This window comes from Heterocephalus glaber, unplaced genomic scaffold, assembly GCF_053883595.1.
Source record: "Heterocephalus glaber isolate CG9 unplaced genomic scaffold, H.glaber_assembly_v1.0 deba00000281, whole genome shotgun sequence".
NCBI lineage: Eukaryota > Metazoa > Chordata > Mammalia > Rodentia > Bathyergidae > Heterocephalus > Heterocephalus glaber.
The window spans coordinates 8,333,756-8,356,493 of NW_028258139.1; the positions used below are offsets into that span (position 1 = coordinate 8,333,756).

The following is a 22,738-nucleotide window of genomic DNA, read 5'->3' on the forward strand; positions in this document are numbered from 1 at the left end:
AAGACATTTAAAAAATTTTAAAGACATTTTAAAGATGACATTTGTCATTTTTAGCATCCATTAGATCTGGTCGTAGAGAAAATAAATATTTATGGGGGAAAAAAAAGGTTGTGGATATTAGGATACCCACCGCATTGCTAAGATTAGCTGGCTAGGAAAATGGTTTGCTCACACAGTCATTATAATTGCCACATCGATGTCTTAACACAAATATTCATTAATACAGAACTCTGAATCCTTTAACCTTGAAAACAGTAGTGAATAAATAACAATTCCTAGACCATAAAAGACCTCGGAATGTATCTAGATATACCTAGCCAACTCCTTTACTTCAATGCCCTATCATGACAGTTTGTTAAAATAAGTAAATAGACTAAGCTTTTCATAACATCAGTATCTTTAATAAGAAAAATTTAGTATAATCAAGTCAAAATGTGCACAAGGTAAAAGACATCAGTTTATTTAATAGCATGACAACGTGTATAAATCCCAAGTTCTAGAACTTTGTGTCCAATTATAGTTTAATTTTTTAAAAGACCTACAGGTTTTATTTTTATTCCAGCAATATGAATACTCCGAGCAGAAATCTCATTCAACTGAAGCAATATTTCTCACCAATAGTGGGAAAAAGAAACTTTGAAGGCCAAGTTGCCTCAATATGGTTGTTACATTTCTATTCAACACAACTTTTTTAAAACCATGAAAAACCTCCAACTCTAAAGAACAAAAAGAAAGTACAAGCTTTGGGGAACCTATTTACATGTATGTGTACATGCATGCATTACTTTTTTTACTTAGAAAAGGATCCATAAAGTTTAGGCTTGTACCTCAGCAACACACTTAGGACACCTCCAGTCTCCCTTGGGAACATCAGGTAGTGGTGGAATTAGACAAAATGTATGATAGCTGTCATCACATCCATCACACAAAAGCAATTTATCTTCATTGTTTCCCCGACCACAAAACATACACACATAGAGATCAACCTGTTAAAATAAATAAATAAAGTCTAGTTGCTATAAAAGAGAATATTAAATTACCAGGACCTCTTTAATTAAAACAGACAAAACAATGCATACTGAAAGATAAATTAACTTAAATCCTGAATATCTACTTTAATATTTTAACACTTTTTAAAATAGAACTTCCTAAATTTTTCTCCAGAGCTTCCACCAACAAATTAATAAAAGCATATCAAATTATTAAAGAAACACTACAAATCTAGGGTATGTAAAAATTAATCTGTTTTTTGAAATGCTGTTCTTTCCAGATATAAGTACTTTTAGTAAAGAATGAATACTGAGAACTGCCTATATAATACAACTCAATAATTCACAAGTATCCATGAGAACCTGCCAGGATTGCTTCAAAGATTCTCCCCATTCACACCCACACCCACATCCATACTCACACCCACTCCCCTGGATACCAAAATCCACAAATGCTCAAGTAAGGATATACAATGGCATAATATTTGGTTATAATAGTATATGCATGACCAATATATTTTAAGCTATCTCTACATTACTTATTATACCCAACACAATGTGAATGCTTACTATGTAAATAGTTGTTATACTGCATTGCTCATGACAAGAAAAAAGGTCTGTACTTGTTCAATACAGACACAGTTTAAAAAAAAAAAAATTTCAATCTATACTTGGTTCAACCCACAGATTTACAACCTGGGGATACAGAGGACCAACTGTATTCAGATTGACACTAATTCTCTCATTTAATCACCCATAAGGTATATGAGCTAAGGGGAAGTCTATGTACGTGAAACAAAGCAAGGTTAACATTACATAAATCAAAGCAGTAACTTCAGATTTGCCATCAAGGCTTCTAACCAAATAAGCCTATTAAACAACATACAAAAATATACCAAAGTAAAAGTACAAACCAAAATTAAAATAAATCCTTTCCCTCCTAACATATCCCAAAGCACTTACAAAGTTAACAGAGAGAGTTCCTTTCCGTTGTCTCATTTGCATGTTAAATGCGTCTGACCTGTTGGTAACTTTTCGTCTTCGGGTGACCTCATCTTGAAATAAAAAGTTATATAATAATAGTAAAAACTAATGTTGAGAGCTTACTATGGACCAGATACTATTTAAAATTATTTAAATTAGTTAAAAATCTCACAACACTATGAGGTAGATATATTATTATCTGTGGTTGAAGATAAAGAACCTAAGGTATAGAGAAGTTAGATAACTTGCTCAAAATCACATAGCCAGTCAGTGGCAGACTCGGGATTCTAATCCAGGTAATTAAGCTTCAGAGAGTTTAACCACTGATGCCATATGGTCTGTATGCAGTACTACTACATAGTGCCTATAGGTATGATTTACAGGGACTCTCAAATTAATCATGGATTAATTTTTTAAGATCACTGCCAGCCAATGCAAAAATTTCAGGAATAACAAAGTACTTAACTCTTTAAAAGGTAATTAAAAACATTATAATGTATTTAGTAAATCCTATTAAACAGAATGTCCTGAGAGTGATGGAACAATATTATCTGATCTTCTATAGTTCAGTCCATGATCTGAATTATGATTAAACTATTCATATCATAAAATGCATAATATATGTGACTACACCATTTTATTAAATTCTTATAGTATAGTCAAAACATGTCAAACCTATTCTTTGTTAAAATGGTGTTTTTGTGTGGGTCTTCTGTTGTTTTGTTTTGCTTTGTTTTGCACTAATACTAGGGATGGAACCCAGTGCCTCACACAGGCTAAGCAAGCACTCTACCACAAAGCTACACCCCACCCTAAAATGACTTTTAAAACTGACCTGTTACAAAGGGAGAATAGAACCTGATTTTTGCATTAGCAATTCTACTCACAAAAATTCCAAACATGCAAAGCTAAAGAGAACTACGCTCTTTGAGAAAAAAGTTTATTTAAAGGGTATCAATGCTGGGCGTGGTGGCACATGCCTGTAATCCCAGCACTTGGGAAGCTGAGGCAGGAAGATTGCTGCAAGTTCGGGGCCAGAACAACTGCACAGCAAGACCCTGTCTCAAAACAAATTTAAAAATTAAAAAAATAAAAAATAAATGGTATCATAATGTATCAAGGGCAATTATAAAAAATAAATTTATGGTTAGAATTTAAATGTTCTAAGATCTTCCCAGTATATTTTCATACTAAAGGTTAAAGAATCTTCTATTTACCTTTTAATTTAAAAGTTATAAGCATTTGATCACTAGATGAAAACCAATAATTTCACCATTACTGGTGAAACTAAACTAGCCTTTAGAAACTACAATCAATTTCTGTGTTGTATATCAGACATGGAGAAGGAAAATTCTCTCTTCTAAATCATAAAAATTGAATATAATATTGCTCCTCACACCTTAAGATATCTGCCATCAAAAAATAATTTACATAAAACTATTCTGCATAAAAACTATTTTGCAAATCTACAAGAAATTCCCAGCATAGATTCAAATTCAAGTATCACTTAAGTATCTTTTTACAACTATATTATCACACGTCATTTCTCTTCATGACCAATAACAGGTTTTACCTTCTTTATCTTTTGTTCCAACTGCCAGGCCCACAACCTTGGGTCCAGCCCCAAAAATCTGAAGTTTCTTCAGTTCTGTGTTTTTGTTCATTTCTCCAGATTCTGACTAAACGATAACAAACAAAATCCACATTAGCATAATTATCTTGATTAATGTATAATTCTGTTTAAGAAATAAAGTCTTGCTATGCTGCCCAGGCTGGCCCCAAATACCTGGGCCTAAGTAATCTTGCTATCTGTCTCCCAAGTAACTGGGAATAGAGACATGTACCAACATACACAGCTCTTGTATTATTTTACTACCCAAAATGTTTCAAGATCCTCTTCAAAACGAAGGAAGAGTACTTCTCTCTAAATCTACTCACTGCTTCATTTACAACAGTTTAAAACAGTCATCAAAGTACCAAAGCATCTACATTCCTTTCCAAAAAATATTTATCCTAAAAGCTTAGTTGACAATTTGGCTCTGGCTAGAGACAGACCCAGGTTATTAAACAACAGAAATTCCCACTTCTAACGTGCTAATGGATACCTGTCTTTGATTAGAGGGTAATAAAATCATCTTAGAGGATGAATCATGCCTGCCCTAAGACAATAATGCTGATCTCATTTCTCTTTGTAGGTGATGATTTAGGAGTAGGAATGTGACCCAATTTTAGCCAGTAATTCATAAAGTTTACTGGGAAAATTTTTTAATCTTCTAATAAAAAGGAAAGCTTCTTAAAGAGTAAGTCCTTTTGCCCCCACTCCCTTCTTCCTGCTAGAAAACTCAGTGCTGGAATTTGTAGTAGCCCCATTACAATTAGGAGAGAACTTACCCAGACACTAAAGCAAGAAAGGCCACTAGGCATAGTGGTGCATACCTGTAATGCCTGCTCGCTGGGAGGTTGAGCCAAGAGAACTGCAAGGCTGAGCCTACCCTGGGCAATTTAGCCACTTAGTGAGACCCTGTCTCCAAATTTAAAAAACAAGTGCTTGGGATGCAGTTAGGTGTGAAGGCCCTAGGTTTCATCCCTAGTACCACCAAAAAAAAGGACAGAAAGATGAGAAAAGAGCCTGGATCCTTCATGACAATTCGGACATGCAATACCGAGCCCAGAACTACCTTCTTCTAAATTTTTTTTTTAAGACAGGGCCTCACTATATAGTCCAGGCTGGCCTTGAACCAACTATGTAGCCCACACTGCTCTCAAACTCACAGTAATCCTCCTGCCTCAGCTTCCCAAGTGCTAAGATTACAGGTGTACACCACCACACCCAGCTAAAATTCTTATGTTGAAAACGTGTTATGTGAATAATTTACCACTAAGGTTTAAACTACTATCATTTGGCATTCTATCCCTTGAAGGTGAGAGCATCCTAACAAGTATCAGTGTTAAATCTTGAATTCAGATGAATCATAATCTCTAAATGCAGACAAATTAAATAACTAAAATTTATTTTAAATGTACAGTTAAGAATAAAAATGGGCGGGGCATTTAGCTCAGTGGTTTCGCCACCTGCTGCGCAAGCACGAGGACCCGAGTTCGATCCCCAGTAGCAAAAAAAAAACAAAAACAAAGAATTAAAATAAGGGTCGGGGATGTAGCTCAGCGGTGCCACACCTGCCTGGCAACCACAAGGTCCTGAGTTCAATTCTTGATACCAGGAAAAAAAATAAATAAACCAGGATAAAATAAAGATTATTTTATACATATGTTATGGCCACATAACAAATTCATACAGTACTGACTAATAAAAAGCCACAAAAAGGGCCGGGGATTTAGCTCAGTGGTTCTGCCACCTGCCTCGCAAGCGCAAGGTCCCAAGTTCAATCCCCAGTCCCAAAAAAAAAAGCCACAAAAAAATAAAACCAAAGTGGCATACCAAAATTTACCTCTAACCTCTTGTAGACAGACTTGATTATACTAATCAGCTTCTACAGTTAATCAAATAACACAAAACTACACATTCTTTACCATCATTATAGCAGCAAATAACAAAAGCAAAAACATTACGTATAAAGCATTATTATATCTAAGTATTTTAATCAATTAAATCTTAAAATCACTTTAGCAGATAGGAAATGTTCTAAAAAGAAAAACAACATTCTCTGATCTTAATGGAATAAAACTAGAAATAAAATTAAACTTCAAAAATGCCTTTATATCTGGAAATTTTTAACTCTCTATTAGCAGGTAACAACACTAAGAAAACTATCAGAGCACTGAAACAAATTTGGTTTGTTTGTTAGTTTTGGTTTTTTTTCTTTTGGTACCTGGGATCAAACTCAGGACCTTGCACTTGCGATGCAGGCATGGTGCCACTGAGCTAAATCCCTGGCCCACTAAAACAAATTAAGCAGTGATTACATGGAAATTTATAGTTGCAAGCACATCAATAAAAATAAAATAGTATGGGCCAGGGATTTAGCTCACTGGTGCTGTGCTGGACTCGCAACCACAAGGTCCTGAGTTTGACCCCCTATACTGCAAAAAGAAAGAAAGAAAGAAATTAAATTTCCAACTCAAAATAATAGAAAAAGAACTAAAACAAACTTTGTGCTGCTGGATTAGAGGTGGAACAATTTCTATGAATGTAAAATATAAAGCCAGAATTTTTTAAAAATTTATTTCCTAACCCTGACCATTTACAGGACCTAAAAGCCATGATATCTTAGTAGGAACAAACGCACCCTGAGCTCAGGTCATGATTTCTAAATAGCATTTCCCAGGAATCCTGAGGAATTTTTTTATTCCAGGTTTAATTAAGGAAAGGCAAGAAGAATATCAGCCTTTTGGTGCCAGAAAATAAATATCCAACACTAATAGAAATACATTAACTCTAGAGCACATGAACCAGCTTGAAGTGGCTCCCATTGGTCAAATTTGTAACAACTAGATTAAAAAAGAAATAAAGGCAATAATAGATTACACAACACTGCATTTTTAAAAATCATGATTTAGGGCCAAGGATTTAGCTCAGTGGTTCCAACACCTGCTTCGCAAGTGCAAGGTCCCGAGTTCGATCCCCAGTACCAAAAAAAATCATGATCTACAGTGATATTCAAAAAAGCAGAAGGGGGAGGCAATTACAGTTTCATAGGAATATACATTCATCAAACTCCACACTTAGGATATGTGCATTTTAATCAGATTCAGTGGCACATGTCCATAATACCAGCTACTCAGGAAGCTGAAGTAGGAGGATCACTTAAACCCAGGAATTCAGGGCCAGCCTCGGCAACATAGAGAGACTCCATCAAAAGGGGTGGTTGGGGCTGGGGATTTAGCTCAGTGGTTCCGCCGCCTGCCTTGCAAGCGCAAGGTCCCAAGTTTGATCTCTGGCACCAAAAGTGGGGGTGGGGGGTGGGGGGGGTAATATTCCTTTTAAAAAGTGTGAGAAGAGAAAATTTCATTAGAGAAAAAAACCAACTAAATAAATGTAGAAGGAAAGACAAAACTAGAGAACTACCCAGTTTGTCAATACCCATGCAATAATTAATTCAAATATCATCAATGAATTTTAAAACAGGTTATTCACAATGTTTCAGAATTTACTCTAATTCATTCTATTACAAAGTAACTAAGTACGATGTAGAAATCTGGCTCAAATTTAATTATCACCAATGGTGAGAATATTAGTAGCTTTATAGGTTTCAGTCTAATACATAAATATATGACAGTTTGGGATCTCTTGACATGAACAAAATATAATCTTAAATCTCAAGGAACTCAGTATTTCAGTGAGGTCACAGAGGATAAAATCATTTCAACACAGTACAGCAAGTGATGTGAAAGAGCTAAGAAAAGGGAACAGAGAACCGGGGATTTATCTCAGTGGTCCCAAAGCCTGCCTCACAAGCACAAGGTCCTAAGTTTGATCTCCGGTATCAAAAAAAAAAGAAAGAAAAGGGAACAGAAGTTGGGCACAGCAGTGCATACCTGTAATTCTAGCATTCTAGGAGGCTGAGGCAGAAATACTCCAAGTTCAAGCATAACTTGGGGAACTTAGTGAATTAGCAAGACCCATCCCAAAATAAAATTTTTTAAAAAGGAATGGGAGCTGGGCATGGTGGCACACACCTGTAATCCTACCACTCAGGAGGCTGAGGCAAGAGGAAACCTGAAATCTGTAAATCTGAAGCCAACCTGGGCTAGATAGTAAGTTCAAGGCCAGCCTGAACTACATAGTAAGACCCTGTCTCAAAAAACCTAAATGAATAAATGAATGAATGAGTGAATGGATGGGCTGGGGATGGAGCTCAGTGTAAAAGTTCTAGGTTCAATCTCCAGTATCACAAAAAAAAAAAAAAAAGGAAAGGATAAATTCCACAATTTATATTACTTTATAGTTTTCTTATTTGAGAAACTATAAGGTTATACTTATCATTATCACCATGGTAGAAAAAGTGATTCAAAAAGGGTGGTAATGAGTCAATGTCTGAGACATATTAAATGTGTCATATGTGTGCTATGGCCAACAAGGAATATACACACACACTTTTGACAAAGAAAAAAGATGCATGCATGTCAAGATAGATTTGGGTTTCTGAGTATATACTCAACAGTTGAAATCACAGATAGGTAAGATAGCTAAGGAAGAATGAAGATAGAAAAAAAATGAATACAAAATAAGGTACAAAGAAAAATCAATGATTTAAGAAATGGTCAGAGAATAAAGACAAAGCCAAAGAAAAATTTAATTACTAGAATTTCAGAAAGGAGTCAACAATCATGTTAAATATATCCATGATCGGAAATCAAGTAAGATACAAGATGAAAAGAGGACCTCGTAATTTGGCAATTTAAACTCAATGATAAGCTGCATAGTGCAGTTTCAATGAATGTATTTAGCTCAGTCAGATCAGAATATAAAAACTAAATAGATGATTAGGAAATTAAAACAATACTACTTCTCAAGGAAATCTGTGAAAAGAGGCAAGCAGTAAGGCATTATCCAGGAAAGAATTTTTATTTTTAAGATGACAGATACTTGAAAACATGTATTTGGTGGGGACAGACACCTAGCAGCAGAGGAGATACAAAAGAAAGATTTCCCAACTGACATACTGAAATCACTAAAGATGACAAGAGTGGCACATGCCTGTAATCCCAGCTACTCAGGAGGCTGAGGCAAGAGGATCATAAATTCAAGGCCAGCTTAGGCAAAGATCCTATCTCAAAATAAAACATAAAAGGGACTGGAGATCACCAGGCATGGTAGCACACACTTGTAATCCCAGCACTTGAGAAGCTGACCCAGGAGAACAGCTGCCAAGTTCCAGGATAGCCTGGGCTACACAGTGGGTTCAAGGCCAGTCTGAACTACATAGCAAGACCCTGTCTCAAAAAAAGAAAAAAAAAAAGACTGGGAATGTAGTTCAGTAGAAGAATGACCCTGGCTTCTGTTCTCAGTATTGAAAAAAAAAAAAGTAAAACAGAATGCCAGAAGAGATGGAAACAGAGACATATAGCCTTGGAAAGAGAAGTACACTTTGCCCAGAGATAGAGACTATGGATGACTCTCGGTAGTTTTGAAATGTTTACTTTCTCAAAAAGAAGATTAAGAATAGAGGTAGACTGCCCATATAGTAATTAAATACAAATTCCAAGTAAAAAAAAAAATCTTAATTTCAAATCCTGAAACAGCTCTAGTTTAGTTTCTACCTAACTGCAAACAATCTAACTGTAGTGACAATTATTACAATAGGTAAAAGACTTCTATGTGGTCTCTATTTTTATAAATATAAAAAGAAAATCAGGGCTGGAGTATAGTTCAGCAATAGGGACCTTGTATAGCATGCACAAGTCCCTGGGTCTGACACCAGTACTACAAAAACAGATATATAAGAGCCGGGGCTTTAGCTCAGTGGTTCCACCACCTGCCTCACAAGCGTAAGGTCCTGAGTTTGATCCCCATACCCAAAATAAAAAAAAAAAAAAAACAGATATATATACACACACACATACATCCAAAAGGCAAATGGAAGATGCTATGGTTTCTATCTAGACGCTCCCCCCCAAAGCCTCATGTGCTCGTAGGTGGGGCTTTTGGGAGGTGATTGGATCATAGTGGTGTGATACTCATTCAGTGGATTAGTCAGTCCATTTATTAATTTAAAACTAAATATGATTTAGAAGGCAAAGTTTGGTTGGAGGAGGTTGGTCACTGGGGACATAGACTGGAAGAATATATCTCCCTCCCTCCTCTTTGATCTCACTCTGCTTCCTGCCTGCCATGCCATGAGCAATTCTCCTCTGCCATACTGCCCTGCCTTGGAGCCAACTATGGACTCAAACCCCTACACACTCTAAGCCAAAATAAACTTTTCCTCATGTAAGTTGAAGCTATCGGGTACTGTGTCTCAGCAACGAGAAAGTAACTAAGATAGAAGATATGTCTCCTCAAATATCAAAGAACAACAGTGTATATGTGACCTTCCATGACCAGAAAACTGTTTTGAACAATCAATGTACTTGAAACTCCTATTAAAATGGTCCATGGCATTGATACCTGAGACTTGACTCGTCTTGTTCTCTTAGGCAGAATGTTCATCCTGGTGCCTGGCTCTGGGGAAGTCTGGATATCAGCACTGAGAATCTCAGGTTCCACTTTTTCCTTAAGATCTAAATTAGGCATTTGTACACCCTAAAAGATCAGAGCACAGAAAGAGAACAGATTCACTGATAAGAAATATGTTTAAGCATCAGTGAAGTACTAAATTTCCAGTAAATCCCTAAAGTTACATGAAACCAGGTGGCAACTTCCTCTCAAATTGATCTTAGACTGAAGGTAATCCCTATCAAAACCTCAACATCCAATTTTTTGTGTGTACAAACTGAAAGCTGATCCTAACCTATATGTGGAAACAAACTGTGTCAAAATTTTGAAAAAACTATTAAAGAGGACATACTACTGAACATCAAATTTTACTACAAAGCTACAGTACACAGTATGGTATTAGTGTTAGAGTAGACATTTACAGTAGCTCCCCCCTTACCTATGTACTTAATTCTTATGTATCCAGTGGATGCCTGAAATTACTGACATTACTAAATCCTATTTATATTGTTTTTTCTATAAATGTGCACCTATGATGTTTAATTTCTAAATCAGGCACAGTAAGACATTAGCAACAATAATAAAATAGAAAAATTTTAACAAGATAATAAAATTAATGTTAAATGTTGTTGGTCCCACTCAAAATATTTTATCATATTTTCATCTTTCACCTAGCTTTTCTTTGGCACACTAATTTCCAACAACACTACTCTTGTACTTTAAGGCTATTATCAAGTAAAATAAGGGGTACTTGAACATAAGCACTGTAAAACTACAAGAGTCAATCTAATAACTAAGATGGCCACTAAGTAACTAAAGGGCAAAGACAAAGAAATGATTCACATCCAGCATAGAAGAGTACAAAATTCTACCATCTTAACCTGAATGGCATGAAATTTGGAAAGTTATAAATTATTTATTTCTCAAATTTTCCATTTAATATTTTCAAACTATGGTTAACCAGGATAACTAAAACCTAGGAAAATGAAACCACAGGTGAGAAGAGAACTATTATAGATCAATGTTACAATAAACTCACAGATTTATGGTCAAGTTAATTTTCAACAAAGGTGCCAAGGTAACACAATGGGAAAAAACAATCTTTTAAAAGAAATGGACCAAGGACATAGCTCAATGGTGCTGTGCCTGCCTGGCAAGCACAAGGTCCTGAGTTTGATCCCCGATACTGAAGGAAAAAAAAGATAAGAAATGGTGCCAGGCATGATAGCACACACTTGTAATCTCAGCACTGAGAAGGGTGGGGCTGGAGGATCGCTGCAACTTCAAGTCCAAGGCTGGGCTACATAGTGAGTTCAAGGCCAGTCTGAACTACATAGCTAGACCCTGTCTCCAAAAAAACAAAAAATAAAATGAAATGAAATAATAATAATAGTAATAATAATAGTAAATAGTTTCAAATGTGTCCTGTGAAAAGTGATAATAAACACATGCACTACATACTTATGGAAGCACTGAGATGAAGCCCTTGTAATTCCACCACACTGGACTTCTCTCTGTAGTAACAGAGCCACCATTCCAATCCCTAAAAATTAGTCCATCATTGACAAAAGAATCAACTATTCTTATGACTTGTACATATCGTCTGCAAAGCCATCTTTTAGTTTATCACTTTTCACAGGATACATCTGAAACTAAGTTTAACTTTCTTTCTAGAGAATTTAAGGACATGGGAGTTTTCAAAACTAAGTTTTTACTTAAATGATATTTTTCCTTCTAATTTTAATCTTCAGTGTTGTCTGCCATTAATGGTATTTTGTCACCAGGTTTTTGGCATTTTTTTCATAAGTAAAATGATACAAATTTATTTTATTTTTTGCTTGGTTCTTTTAGACAGGGTCTCACTACATAATTGAGTCTGGCCTTGAACTCACTATGTAGCCCAGGCTGGTCTCAAACTTGCAGCAATCCTGCCTCAGCCTCTGCGGTGGTGGCATTATAGGCATAGATCACCACACCTTACTAATTTATTTTAATATATTAGCTGTAAGTTTTCTATGTAGTAAATATGCTTATGTAAATTTGAATTTTTCAGCTGCATTGGAATTATTTCTATCAATTACAATCACCCTTGAAAATTGTATGCAAAATCTATATTTGAATAAATTTCCTCTTAATTGGAATGCTTCAGTGTTGAAATCAAAGTTCCCCATTTCCCAAAACTGTGACCATTAGATAACAATATGTACTAATAATTGACAATGTAATATAAGTGGTTTTTCTTAATGTTAATCTTTCTCATCTTTATACCTCGTACTGTTGAGTCATCTCATCTTTGTATAACATTACCATTCCTTTGTGTTAATTTGGTTTTTATGTTTCTTTCACTTCCCTCTGTAGTAACAGCATGTTCCTAATTCCTAAGAAATGATGGATGATTCAGTATGTAAAGATTTTTGTCATGCACTGCCATTGTGAAATACTTTGTGCTTCCTATTTACTTTGTTGTTTTATTTTTTGGTTATGTTTTGAAATACAGTCATGTTTTATTTTTAAAAAAATAACAGTAGGGGCCGGGTATGTAGCTCAGTGGTTTCACCGCCTGCTGCGCAAGCGCTAAGGACCCAAGTTTGATCCCCGGTACCAAAAAAAAAAACCAGAACAAAACAAAAAAACAGTAAGTAAGTAAAAGAAATGGTGCTGGTACAAGTGACTATTCATAATACCACCCAAACGAATTTGTATCTTTACCTCACTCTATATATGCAAAAAAAAAAAAAAAAAAAGAATTCATGTAAAATACATTACAGAACTAAACATAAAAGTTAAAATTACAAAACTTCTAAGTAAAAACAAAGAAGAAAAATCTTTGTGACTCTGTGTTAGGAAAAGTTTTTTGTTCTTGTTTTATAAGCCAAATCTTATTGTACGATTCCTTCTTCATGAAATTTCACACAAAGGTAAAACTACAGAGCCAGAAAGCACACAGCCTGAGTCTGTAGGTAGAAGAAACTACCAGGGAATATTAAAGAATTTTCTGACAGGGAGAAGTGTTCTAAAACTAGATTGTGATGATTGCTGCATAAATGTATAAATTCATTACAACTTAAACTATGGCTAAGTCTATAGTACATAAATAACATGCCAATAAAGCTGTTAAAAACAAGTAGCTGAAACAAATAGGAATTTTTCAAAAAGCTGAAATCATGATTTATTTTAAATAAATAAAACATTCTTTTACCTACTATCCTTTATCTTGTAAACCACCAAAAATAGTTATGATTTTTAAACAAAAATATACAGTTTGCTTTCCCATATTTCAGTTCCCAGAGAAATCAATTCCATCTTCCTATACATAAATAATTACTAACTTGTGGTAAACACAGTTTACAGTTGGAAAACAGGACGTATCAACCCTAAGAGCAATGATGCTTCTTACCATAAGGCTCACACCAGACTGGAAAAGTTCATATGGGTAGAGAATTCTTTCATAGTGGGACTTCAAAAGGGACCCAGTTCCTTTTCCTGGCAGATACCCCAAGCGGCTACCCACTTTAGACCATTTCTTCTCTTTGGTGACCATTTCAAAACCTCCTTTGCTGGCAACAATCTGAAAACAAGGTTTATGTTACTTAAGGGAAGACTCAAATAACATTTTTTTTTTTTTTGGTACCGGGGATTGAACTCGGGACCTTGCGCTTGCGAGGCAGATGGCAGAACCACTGAGCTAAATCCCCGGCCCTCAAGTATCTTAACTCTTATATCTTGTTTGCTTGCTAAATACAAAAATTACTCTAGGTTTAGATTTCAAATTTTCTTTCAACAAATAAGTGACCAAACTGACACTTGTCAACATTTAAAGTAAGAGAGACAATTTTTTTTTGGAAATCTTAAACTCTAAATGTTAATAAATGTTATACCTACCTTCAAACAAGATATTCAAAGAAAACTAAACATACATATACACTCTATATCATCAAGGAACTAATAATTTGAAATAAGAATAAGAAATAGACATGAAAATAAATACAAGTTATATGATACAAGATACAAGTTTGAAATTAGAAAATATACCAAGAAATTTACAGAATTTAACAAAAATGTCAAGCAAACTATGGATTCAGGTGACAGTTCTGAAAAACTTTAAGGATAAGAGGGCTGGACTGTAGTTCAGCAACAGAGCAATCCTGGGTTCAATCTCCAGCATTACAAAAAAAGGGGGGAAAAAAGTTTTATATGGAAGACTATGAAGGAATGGCAAGGAAAGATGAAACTGCAATAGACTTTCTGACACATAGCACAAGATACAGAAGATATAGTAAGGAAGGAGGTGATCAGATACATTGGCCTATGTGGCTGAATGCTCACATCAAGCCAACCACTATAGAAAACATAGGTATCAAAGCCCCCATCTTCCTACAACTGAAAATGTACATCCCACCAAAAATACGGGCAGTTTCCAGTTTCACTGTGAAGAGAATTAAGAGGACTATGACACAGTATTTCAAATCAAACATTTCCCCTATATGAATATACACTACTGTATTTTACTACATGGAAAAACTGAAAACAGAATTACTGTATGGTCCTCAATTTCACTTCTGTATGTATAATTACAATTACTGAAACTAGAGACCTGAACAACACCATCAGTCACAAGAATCAAATAACAGAAACAACTCAAATGTCCACCAACAGATAAATGAACAAAATGATATATATCAAAATTAGAATATTGTACAGCTTTAAAGACATTCCAATACATCCTATAACATGGATGGAACTTGAAAACGTAATTGAAATAAAAGACAAAACAATGAATGCTGTGTAATTATATAATGTACCTAGAATAAACAAATTCATAGACACAAAGTATAATAGATGTCACTAGGGGTGGGAGTAGGGGAGTTCTGGAAATGGGCAGTGGTAATGACTGTACTACAGTGAATGAACTTATTGCCACTGAACCATACAGCTGAAAATGGTTAAAACTGCCAGACATGGTGGGGCATGCCTATAATCCCAGCACTCAGGAGGCTGAGGGAAGATGACTGCTGTGAGTTCAAGGCCAGGCTGAACTACATAATGAGACTCTGTTTCAAAAACTACAAAAAAAATAAAAGTGAGGATCCTTGACTGCTTTTAAATTTCTTCCACAGTATTTAGTCACTTTCTCATTGCTGGGACAGTATACCCAACACCCACAACTTAGAGGAGAGGTTTATTTTGGCTTATGTTTTTAGTCCATGCTGGCCACCTCCAAGGCAGGAAGCCATGGTGTAAGGATGTGGCAGAGGAAAGCTGCTCACCTCATCACAACCAAGAAGCAGAGTGAAGGGAGAAGCTGGGAAGGGAGATATGCCCTTCCAGGTCACACCCCCAGTGACTGGCCATATTCCCACCAGACCCTACCTCCTAACAGCAAGTCAGCTATAATACCCCTGTAATCCAGTCACTGTTCAAAAGCTCTGCCTGCTGAGCACATGAGGCTTTGGTTAGGAGGGTCATCCATAACAGTACTTATCACCTAATTCAGGTATTCATGGGGTTTACTATCTCTCTTCCTCCAACAGAACACAAGCTCAATGAGGGAAAAGGTCTTTGTTCATGGATGTATCCCAAGCATTTAGAGTACTAGCTGGCAGTACGGAAACACTGAAAAAAATACATGTAGAATGAAAGGTACTGATTAAAATAAAGGCAGGCCTTTATTTTTATTTTGTTTTGGGGGGGTTTTTTTGGTACCGGAGATCGAACTCAGGACCTTACACTTGCAAGGCAGGCACTGGAACCACTGAGCTAAATCCCTGCCCCTTTATTTATTTATTTATTTATTTTTGAGACAAGCTGTTGTATCTAGCTAGGCTGGCCTCTAACTCACAATAATCCTCCTGCCTCAGCCTTCTGAGTACTAGGATCACAGGTGTGCACCACCAGGCCTGGCTCTACATAGCCCTTTATCTAAACCATCTTTATTGTGTCTTCTCTGTAATACAAAATTGGAAAAATAATTTTTTCCTCTTTGTAATTTTCCCCCTGGTTAGCTCTTATCAACAGAGATGGTTTCTCTGAAGGTATAATAGGAGGTGCTGAAGAATTAAGATGTTCAGCTAATTTTTATGAATTTTAAAAAGTTAAAATGCAGCTGAGGATATAGCACAGTAATAGAACACTTGCCTACCATGTACAAGGCCCTAGGTTCAATCCCAGCACCTAATAAAACCAATAGTTAAAATCCTAAATTTTGCTATGTATATTTTATTACAAAATAAACCTCTCCTCCTTTAAATTGTGGGTGTTAGGTATACTGTCCCAGCAATGAGAAAGTGACTAAATACTGTGGAAGAAATTTAAAAGCAGTTAAGGATCCTCATAATCAGCAGAATGAGAACAAACCGAAGTATTACACAGTCATGGCAAGTCTAAGGTGAAATTTGAGGGCAGCAAGTGTAGTTCATTGATAGAGCATTTATCTAGCACGGGTGTAATTCAGTGACAGAACATTTACCTAGCACGTGTGAGGCCTTAGGTTCCATCCCCAGTACCACCAAATTAACAAACAAATGTAAAATTTGACTTGAAAGGCTTGAGAGAGGTGAAGAAATCAACCTAGCAGATATATTAGGGAACAACCAGAGCAAAGATCCCAAGCTGGAAGCATGCTAGTGTGCAACAATAATGAAGCCAATGTGTCTGAAGCAACAAGCAGAGAGAAGAAACAAGCAGAAAGGAATTAGGAGTCAATAGCGGCTTCTCAATCTATCCCAGGAGCAAGGCAAAGGGAATTTCACAAATGACACTGGCAGAAGAAAGTTACAGATGCACAGCTGACCTTAAAAACCAGTCTAGATTTGAGCAGGATGACTCCAAGAAGAAAATGAAACTGACAGATGATGTGATTGATAAATATACTGAGAGATTTGTACTTTTACTGGGAAAGTTTGAAAATAAGCTTTGGAGGGCCGAGGATTTAGCTCAGTGGTTTCGCCGCCTGCTGCGCAAGCGCAAGGACCTGAGTTCGATCCCCGGTACCAAAAAAAAAAAAGGAAAATAAGCTTTGGATGGTTACAATGAAAACTAAACAAATGAAAAACAGGACTGAGATTATTAACTCTAAGAAAATAACAACTGATATAAGAAATCACAGTCAGGGCCAGGGATTTAGCTCAGTGGTGCCGTCGCTTGTGGCAAGGTCCCAAGTTCGATCCCCCGTACCGAAAAAAAAAAGAAATCATAATCATAGAACTCTACAAGGCTCAGATACAAATAATATTTATATTTATGCAGTCACAGTAATAAATTTTGATTAGTAAAATTTAATATTCAACTAGTTGAGTATGGAGGCACATAACTAATCACAGTATTCAGGAAGGTGTGACAGAAGGATTGTAAGTTCAAGGCCAGTCTAAGTATCTTTGTTTTTTTTTTGTTTGTTTTTTTGGTTAAATTCTTTTACTGGTACATTTTAAATATACAATATGTTTACATTTATCATTGGGTGCTTGTACGTGTACATGATGTATCTTGGTTCTTATTTTTTTCCCCATTACCTGTGCACCCTTCAGCCCCTCTACCCTTCCCTATTTACATAGACTTTGTTTCCATTTTTTTCTTTTCTCATAATTTTTCCTTTCCCTTCTTTCCTTTCCCCTTCCCCTCCCACTTCCCCTACCCCTTTGGACCTTTTCCTCCTATTTCAAATTATCAATTATTCATTTTAATCGTTTTAATCCTTATTTACACTTTCAGTTTCTCACATAGAGAAACTATTCAGTATTTACACCTGTGTCCTATTTATTTCACTTAAGAGTATGCAGGCCAGTCTAAGTATCTTAAGGAGACCTGTCTCAAAATAAAATTTTCAAAAGGGGCTAGAGGCTGGGCCTGGTGGCACAGGTCTGTAATCCCTGCACTCTGGGAGGCTGGGGCAGGAGGGTCACAAATTCAAGCCCAACCTGGGCAACTTAGCAATTTAGGGAGACCCTATCTCAAAACAAAACACAACACAACACAACACATCTAGAGGGATACAGCTGTAGCTCTGTGTAAAGATACAAAGGGCCTAGGTTCAATCTCCAGTACTGGAAAAAAAAAGAAAAGGGGAAAGTTCAGGGGCTGGAGCTGGAGCTGGAGCTGTACCTCGGTGGTAGAGCACTTGAACAGCATATGTGAGGTCCTGGGTTTAATCTTGAATATTGCAGGGAAAAATAAAAATTTATGTAACTATACTACCAAGGAATAGGAAACAAAGATCTCTTAAACACACTCCTTGCCTCTAACAGTAGAAAATCAGTATATTATACTTAGAACTAAAAAATGAAATACCATCATAAGCCTATTATTTGGAAATACAGAGATCAAAATCAGAAACAGCTAAATGAACTGAAAGTGATTAGCTATGAGAAGTGGAAATGGGTAAAAATGGGAGAATGTTGGTTTTAATTTTAGGCCTTATTTTAGAAAAGTGGATGACTTTAACAAAAAAAATATTTTTCTTTTTCAGTATTGGAGACTGAACTCAGGGTCTTCCTATTAAGCTATATCTCCAGCCCCTTTTTTATTTTGAGGCAGGGTCTTAGCTAAATTGTCCAGGGTGGGCTTGATCTTGTGATCCTCCTCCTTCAAACTTCCAGAGTGCTAGGACTACAGGCATGTGCCACCAGACCCAGCTAGAAGGGCCTTTTTCATTTTTTTGAGACAAGATCTTGCTATGTAGTCCAGGCTGGCCTCAAACTCGAGGTAATCCTCTTGCCTCAGCCTCCCAAATGCTGGGATTATAGGCGTGTGCTACCATACCAGGATATTTGCCTTTTCATCAGAAAAACCATTAATATCAAAGTATAAATTTCAGAAATTACTTATTCTAAATAATTATTCTAGCAAATTACAAGGATATTTATAAAAATAAGTATGTGCAATTTTTGGCTCCGATTATCACAACAGTATTTTTATTAATGATAATATAATTTTTTTTTGTTACTAGGGATCTAACTCAGGACCTTGCACTTGCAAGGCAGGTGGCAGCACCACTGAGCCAAATCCCTGGCCCGATAAAATAATTTTTGAAAATATTTTGTATTTTATTCATGCTACATAAATCAAACATATTTACAATCTTTATAGCAAAACTCAGTAGATAAGTTTTGACTGAATAGAAACTTCAAAAAAGAGAATTTTTTTTTCCAGTCCTGTTTTTTTGGTTTTTTTATGAGACAAAGTCTCACTATGCTGTCAAAGCTGGTCTTGAATTCACTATACAGTCCAGGCTGGCCTTTAACTTGCCTGCCTCAGCCTCCCAAGTGCAGGATTACAGGCATCTACCACCAGGTCCAGCTTTGTCTTGTCGTTTGAAATAGGGTCTCACTATATAGGCCAGGCTGGCCTCAAAACTGCTATCTTTCTGCCTCACCCTCCCAGTATTACAGGAGTGTGTAACCACACCCAGCTAAGAGAATTCTTAAAACTAATTTTTATCCTAATGGTTCCCTACAAAAAGACACAATCTCACCCCTCAAGTTTCCTATAAATTGCTCTTTGTTATCACAGGTTTTCATTTAACTGTACTAGATTACTCTCTGAACCATGCTTAATTACTGGTATCATTACCTGACTGACAAAAACAGCCTAAAGCAGTGGTGGAGAACCTATGGCACACATGCCACAGTGGGCACACAGAGCCCTCCGCCAGCACCTGAGCCAAGTCACCCCAGCCAAGGCTTGACAAATTATCAGCATACATACAACAGTGAGATCACAGTAACTGTCCAAAAGCATGTCAAATGAAAACTTTTACCTTTCAATAAAAAACTGTATCACTGAAAGCTCTGTTACTGTGTTTTCTTTTAAGATAAAAGATGTTCGTGTATGAGTTGTTTTTTTCTGAACTAAAACTTCTGTATTCAGGTTTAATTGAACTGTTGGCACTTTGTGATAAGTAAGTGGATTTGGGGTTGCAGTTTGGACACTCAGTATCTAAAAGGTTCACCATCACTGACCTAAAACTAGAGCCACGGGCAGTGGTGCGTACCTGTAATTCCAGCACTTGGGAGGCTGAGGCAGGAGGATCACAGCGAGTTCTAAATCAGCCTGGGCTACACAGTGAGTTCAAGGCCAGCCTGAACTACATAGTAAGAACATGTCTCAAAAAATCAAAAATCAAAATAAAAACAAAAATAGCCTAAAGCTATATGTTAGCATGAAACCATACTTTCTAGTATTTTTAGTAAGAGAATTCTAACTTGACATTAATTTTAAAATATATAAGCCAGACATAGTGGCACACGCCTATAATCCCAGCACTCCGGAGGTTGAGGCAGGAGGATCACCGCAAGATCCTGTCTCAAAAAAATTAGAAAAATAATTTAAATATGAGGGCAGACATGGTGGTACACATTTGTAATCCCAGCTACTAAAGAAGCTGAGGCAGAAAGATCAAGGAAAACCTGGGCAACTTGGCAAGACTTTGTCTCAAAATAAAAATTTTTAAAAGGGACGGGGATATAGTTCAATGATGTTGCACTCTAGGTTCAAGCTCTAGTATCACAAAAAATAATAAATACGAATTCAAATATGGGCTGAGGAATATAGCTCAGTGACACAGTACTCACCTGCATGCATGAGGTCCTGAGTTCAATCCCAGAAAGCTGTTTTCACCCACAAGTCAGAGCAACCACAGGTTTTTATAACTGTATTCAAAAATATGTTTTCAGAGATTCTTAACTCTGTTGCAGGTCAGTTGGTTTTGTTCACATCAGGGAATGTAATGTTACAAAAGTAACATATATTTAGGCAAAAATTAGTCTAAAGTTTTCACGTTTAAATTTCTGAGCTAGTATTCACTCTACTTCTACTAGATAATAATGGCATTAGCCATTTACATTACTGTACTTATATGTTAACTAAACTGTCATTAATAAAACTAATATATAGCACATGAGAATGCTGTAACATGAATCCTCTTAATACACCAAGAATTTTCGATTTAGAAGTAGAAAAGAAGGGCCGGGGATTTAGCTCAGTGGTATCGCACCTGCCCGCAAGCACAAGGTCCCGAGTTTGATCCCCAGTACCAAAAAAAAAAAATCAAAAAGAAGTAGAAAAGAAATGACAAGCTCAACAAAGGATATTACACACTCAGCACATAGCGATATTAGGAGTTAGGCATACTGTGCATCACACAGCCAACTAATCTTAGTCATTAAATATTAATCTCATAATAAATTATAAAATGCCTTTTAAGGATAACTTTAAGGTGCATCATTTCCATCTCTTTATATGTGCATTTCATTGTCAAACAAATTATACATTGGAAACAATGATTCCCACCAAGTTTATTTGAAATTCTTAATTTCATAAATTCACAAATCTCTGCTTAATTTCTTTGGGGGTTAGGGGTATTAAACCAGGAATCCAACCCAGTGCCTCACACACGCCAAGCCTGCACTTTACCTTCTGTTCAATTTCTAAACCAAGCACAAGCCTTACCTTGCTCAATGCATAAAGATCCAGGATTTTTCTCTCAACCACAGGGATCTTCAAAGTAGATCCTTGAAGTTCCCAAAATTTTGCCAGTTGATCCAAAAAGTCCAGTCTCACCCTGGTCATTGCCTATTATTAAAATATAGAAATCAGAAATAGGAAATATTATGGTTAAAAATAAATGAATCAATCTTAACATAATAAAAGTGCTCATTTCTCTAAAGAAATTCAAAGACTTCATTATTGCTTAGTCCACCCCTGTAAAAAAAAAAAAGCCCATAGTAAAGAGACAAAATATTAATATTTCATTAGGGCAAAAAAGTTACTCTAACATATATAAAAAGTTCTCCTGAGTATCCAAAGCATTTTTTTGAAGGTGGCTTAACTTATGCAACCATAAAACCAGATTTTTGTTTTCCCAGTACTGGGGATCGAACTCAGGACCTTGTGTTTGGCAGGCAGGCACAGCGCCACTGAGCTAAATCCCAGGCTAGCAAACCAGATTTTTCCAAGTCTCTGAGTGTTCTAATTTTGTCAATTCACCTGCATGTAATATTCACATTTTAGGTGCATCAACTCTACCCTCACTGATTTTATGGATAGATAGATAGGTAGGACAATATACATAAAATCTCGGAAAATGTTTTGAGAGCATAGGGGGGAGGGGGAGCTTAGCATGGTGTAACAAGTCTTAGCTACCAAAAGATCTTTTGCACTCAGAAATGGTTTTATTACCACACCGAAAAATCTTCTGTAAATCTGGCAGACAGAGAAAAAAACCAGTAATATTTAAACAGATTTCACTTTGGAAAATTTAAGAGAAAGCAGTGGTGTTTTGCTTTGTTTTTTCAATACTGGGGATTGAACCCAGGGCCTTCACATTCAGCTAGCTACATGCCCAGCCCTTTTATGTATTTTTATTTTGAAACAGGGTCTCACTAAATTATCCAGGCTGGGCTCAAACTCACAATCCTCTAGCCTCAGCCTCCCAAAGTACTAGGATTACAGGTATGTAACACCATAACTGGCCTCAGTTGTTTGCTGGGGGGGGCGGGGGACGTGGGCGGTGTTTGTTCTGGTTCTGAGGATCAAACCAAGAACCTTGCACCTGCTAAGTACAGGTTCCACCACTGATCTATACCCTCAGCCCAAGAGAAATTACAATACTATTTAAAGAGAGATCATAATAAACAGTCCTGGAAAAGTTCAGTTT

The 22,738-nt window shown here is 36.3% G+C and overlaps 1 protein-coding gene across 5 annotated transcripts in view; it reads right to left on the minus strand.

Annotated features, from left to right (window-relative positions):
• Window positions 1-22,738, minus strand: part of Kdm5a (lysine demethylase 5A) — a 113,015-nt gene that overhangs the window by 85,161 nt on the left and 5,116 nt on the right. For 2 of the 5 annotated variants that reach the window (XM_004837552.4, XM_021249099.2), the window contains exons 3-8: window positions 21,532-21,654; window positions 13,487-13,657; window positions 10,042-10,176; window positions 3,547-3,652; window positions 1,953-2,044; window positions 828-986 (exon numbers count right to left, since the gene is read on the minus strand). In XM_004837552.4, coding sequence (XP_004837609.1) covers window positions 828-986; window positions 1,953-2,044; window positions 3,547-3,652; window positions 10,042-10,176; window positions 13,487-13,657; window positions 21,532-21,654 — 786 coding nt within the window. The remainder of the gene's footprint in view (window positions 1-827; window positions 987-1,952; window positions 2,045-3,546; window positions 3,653-10,041; window positions 10,177-13,486; window positions 13,658-21,531; window positions 21,655-22,738) is intronic. The other 3 variants (XM_087185934.1, XM_087185937.1, XM_087185939.1) reach the window with 3 other exon arrangements.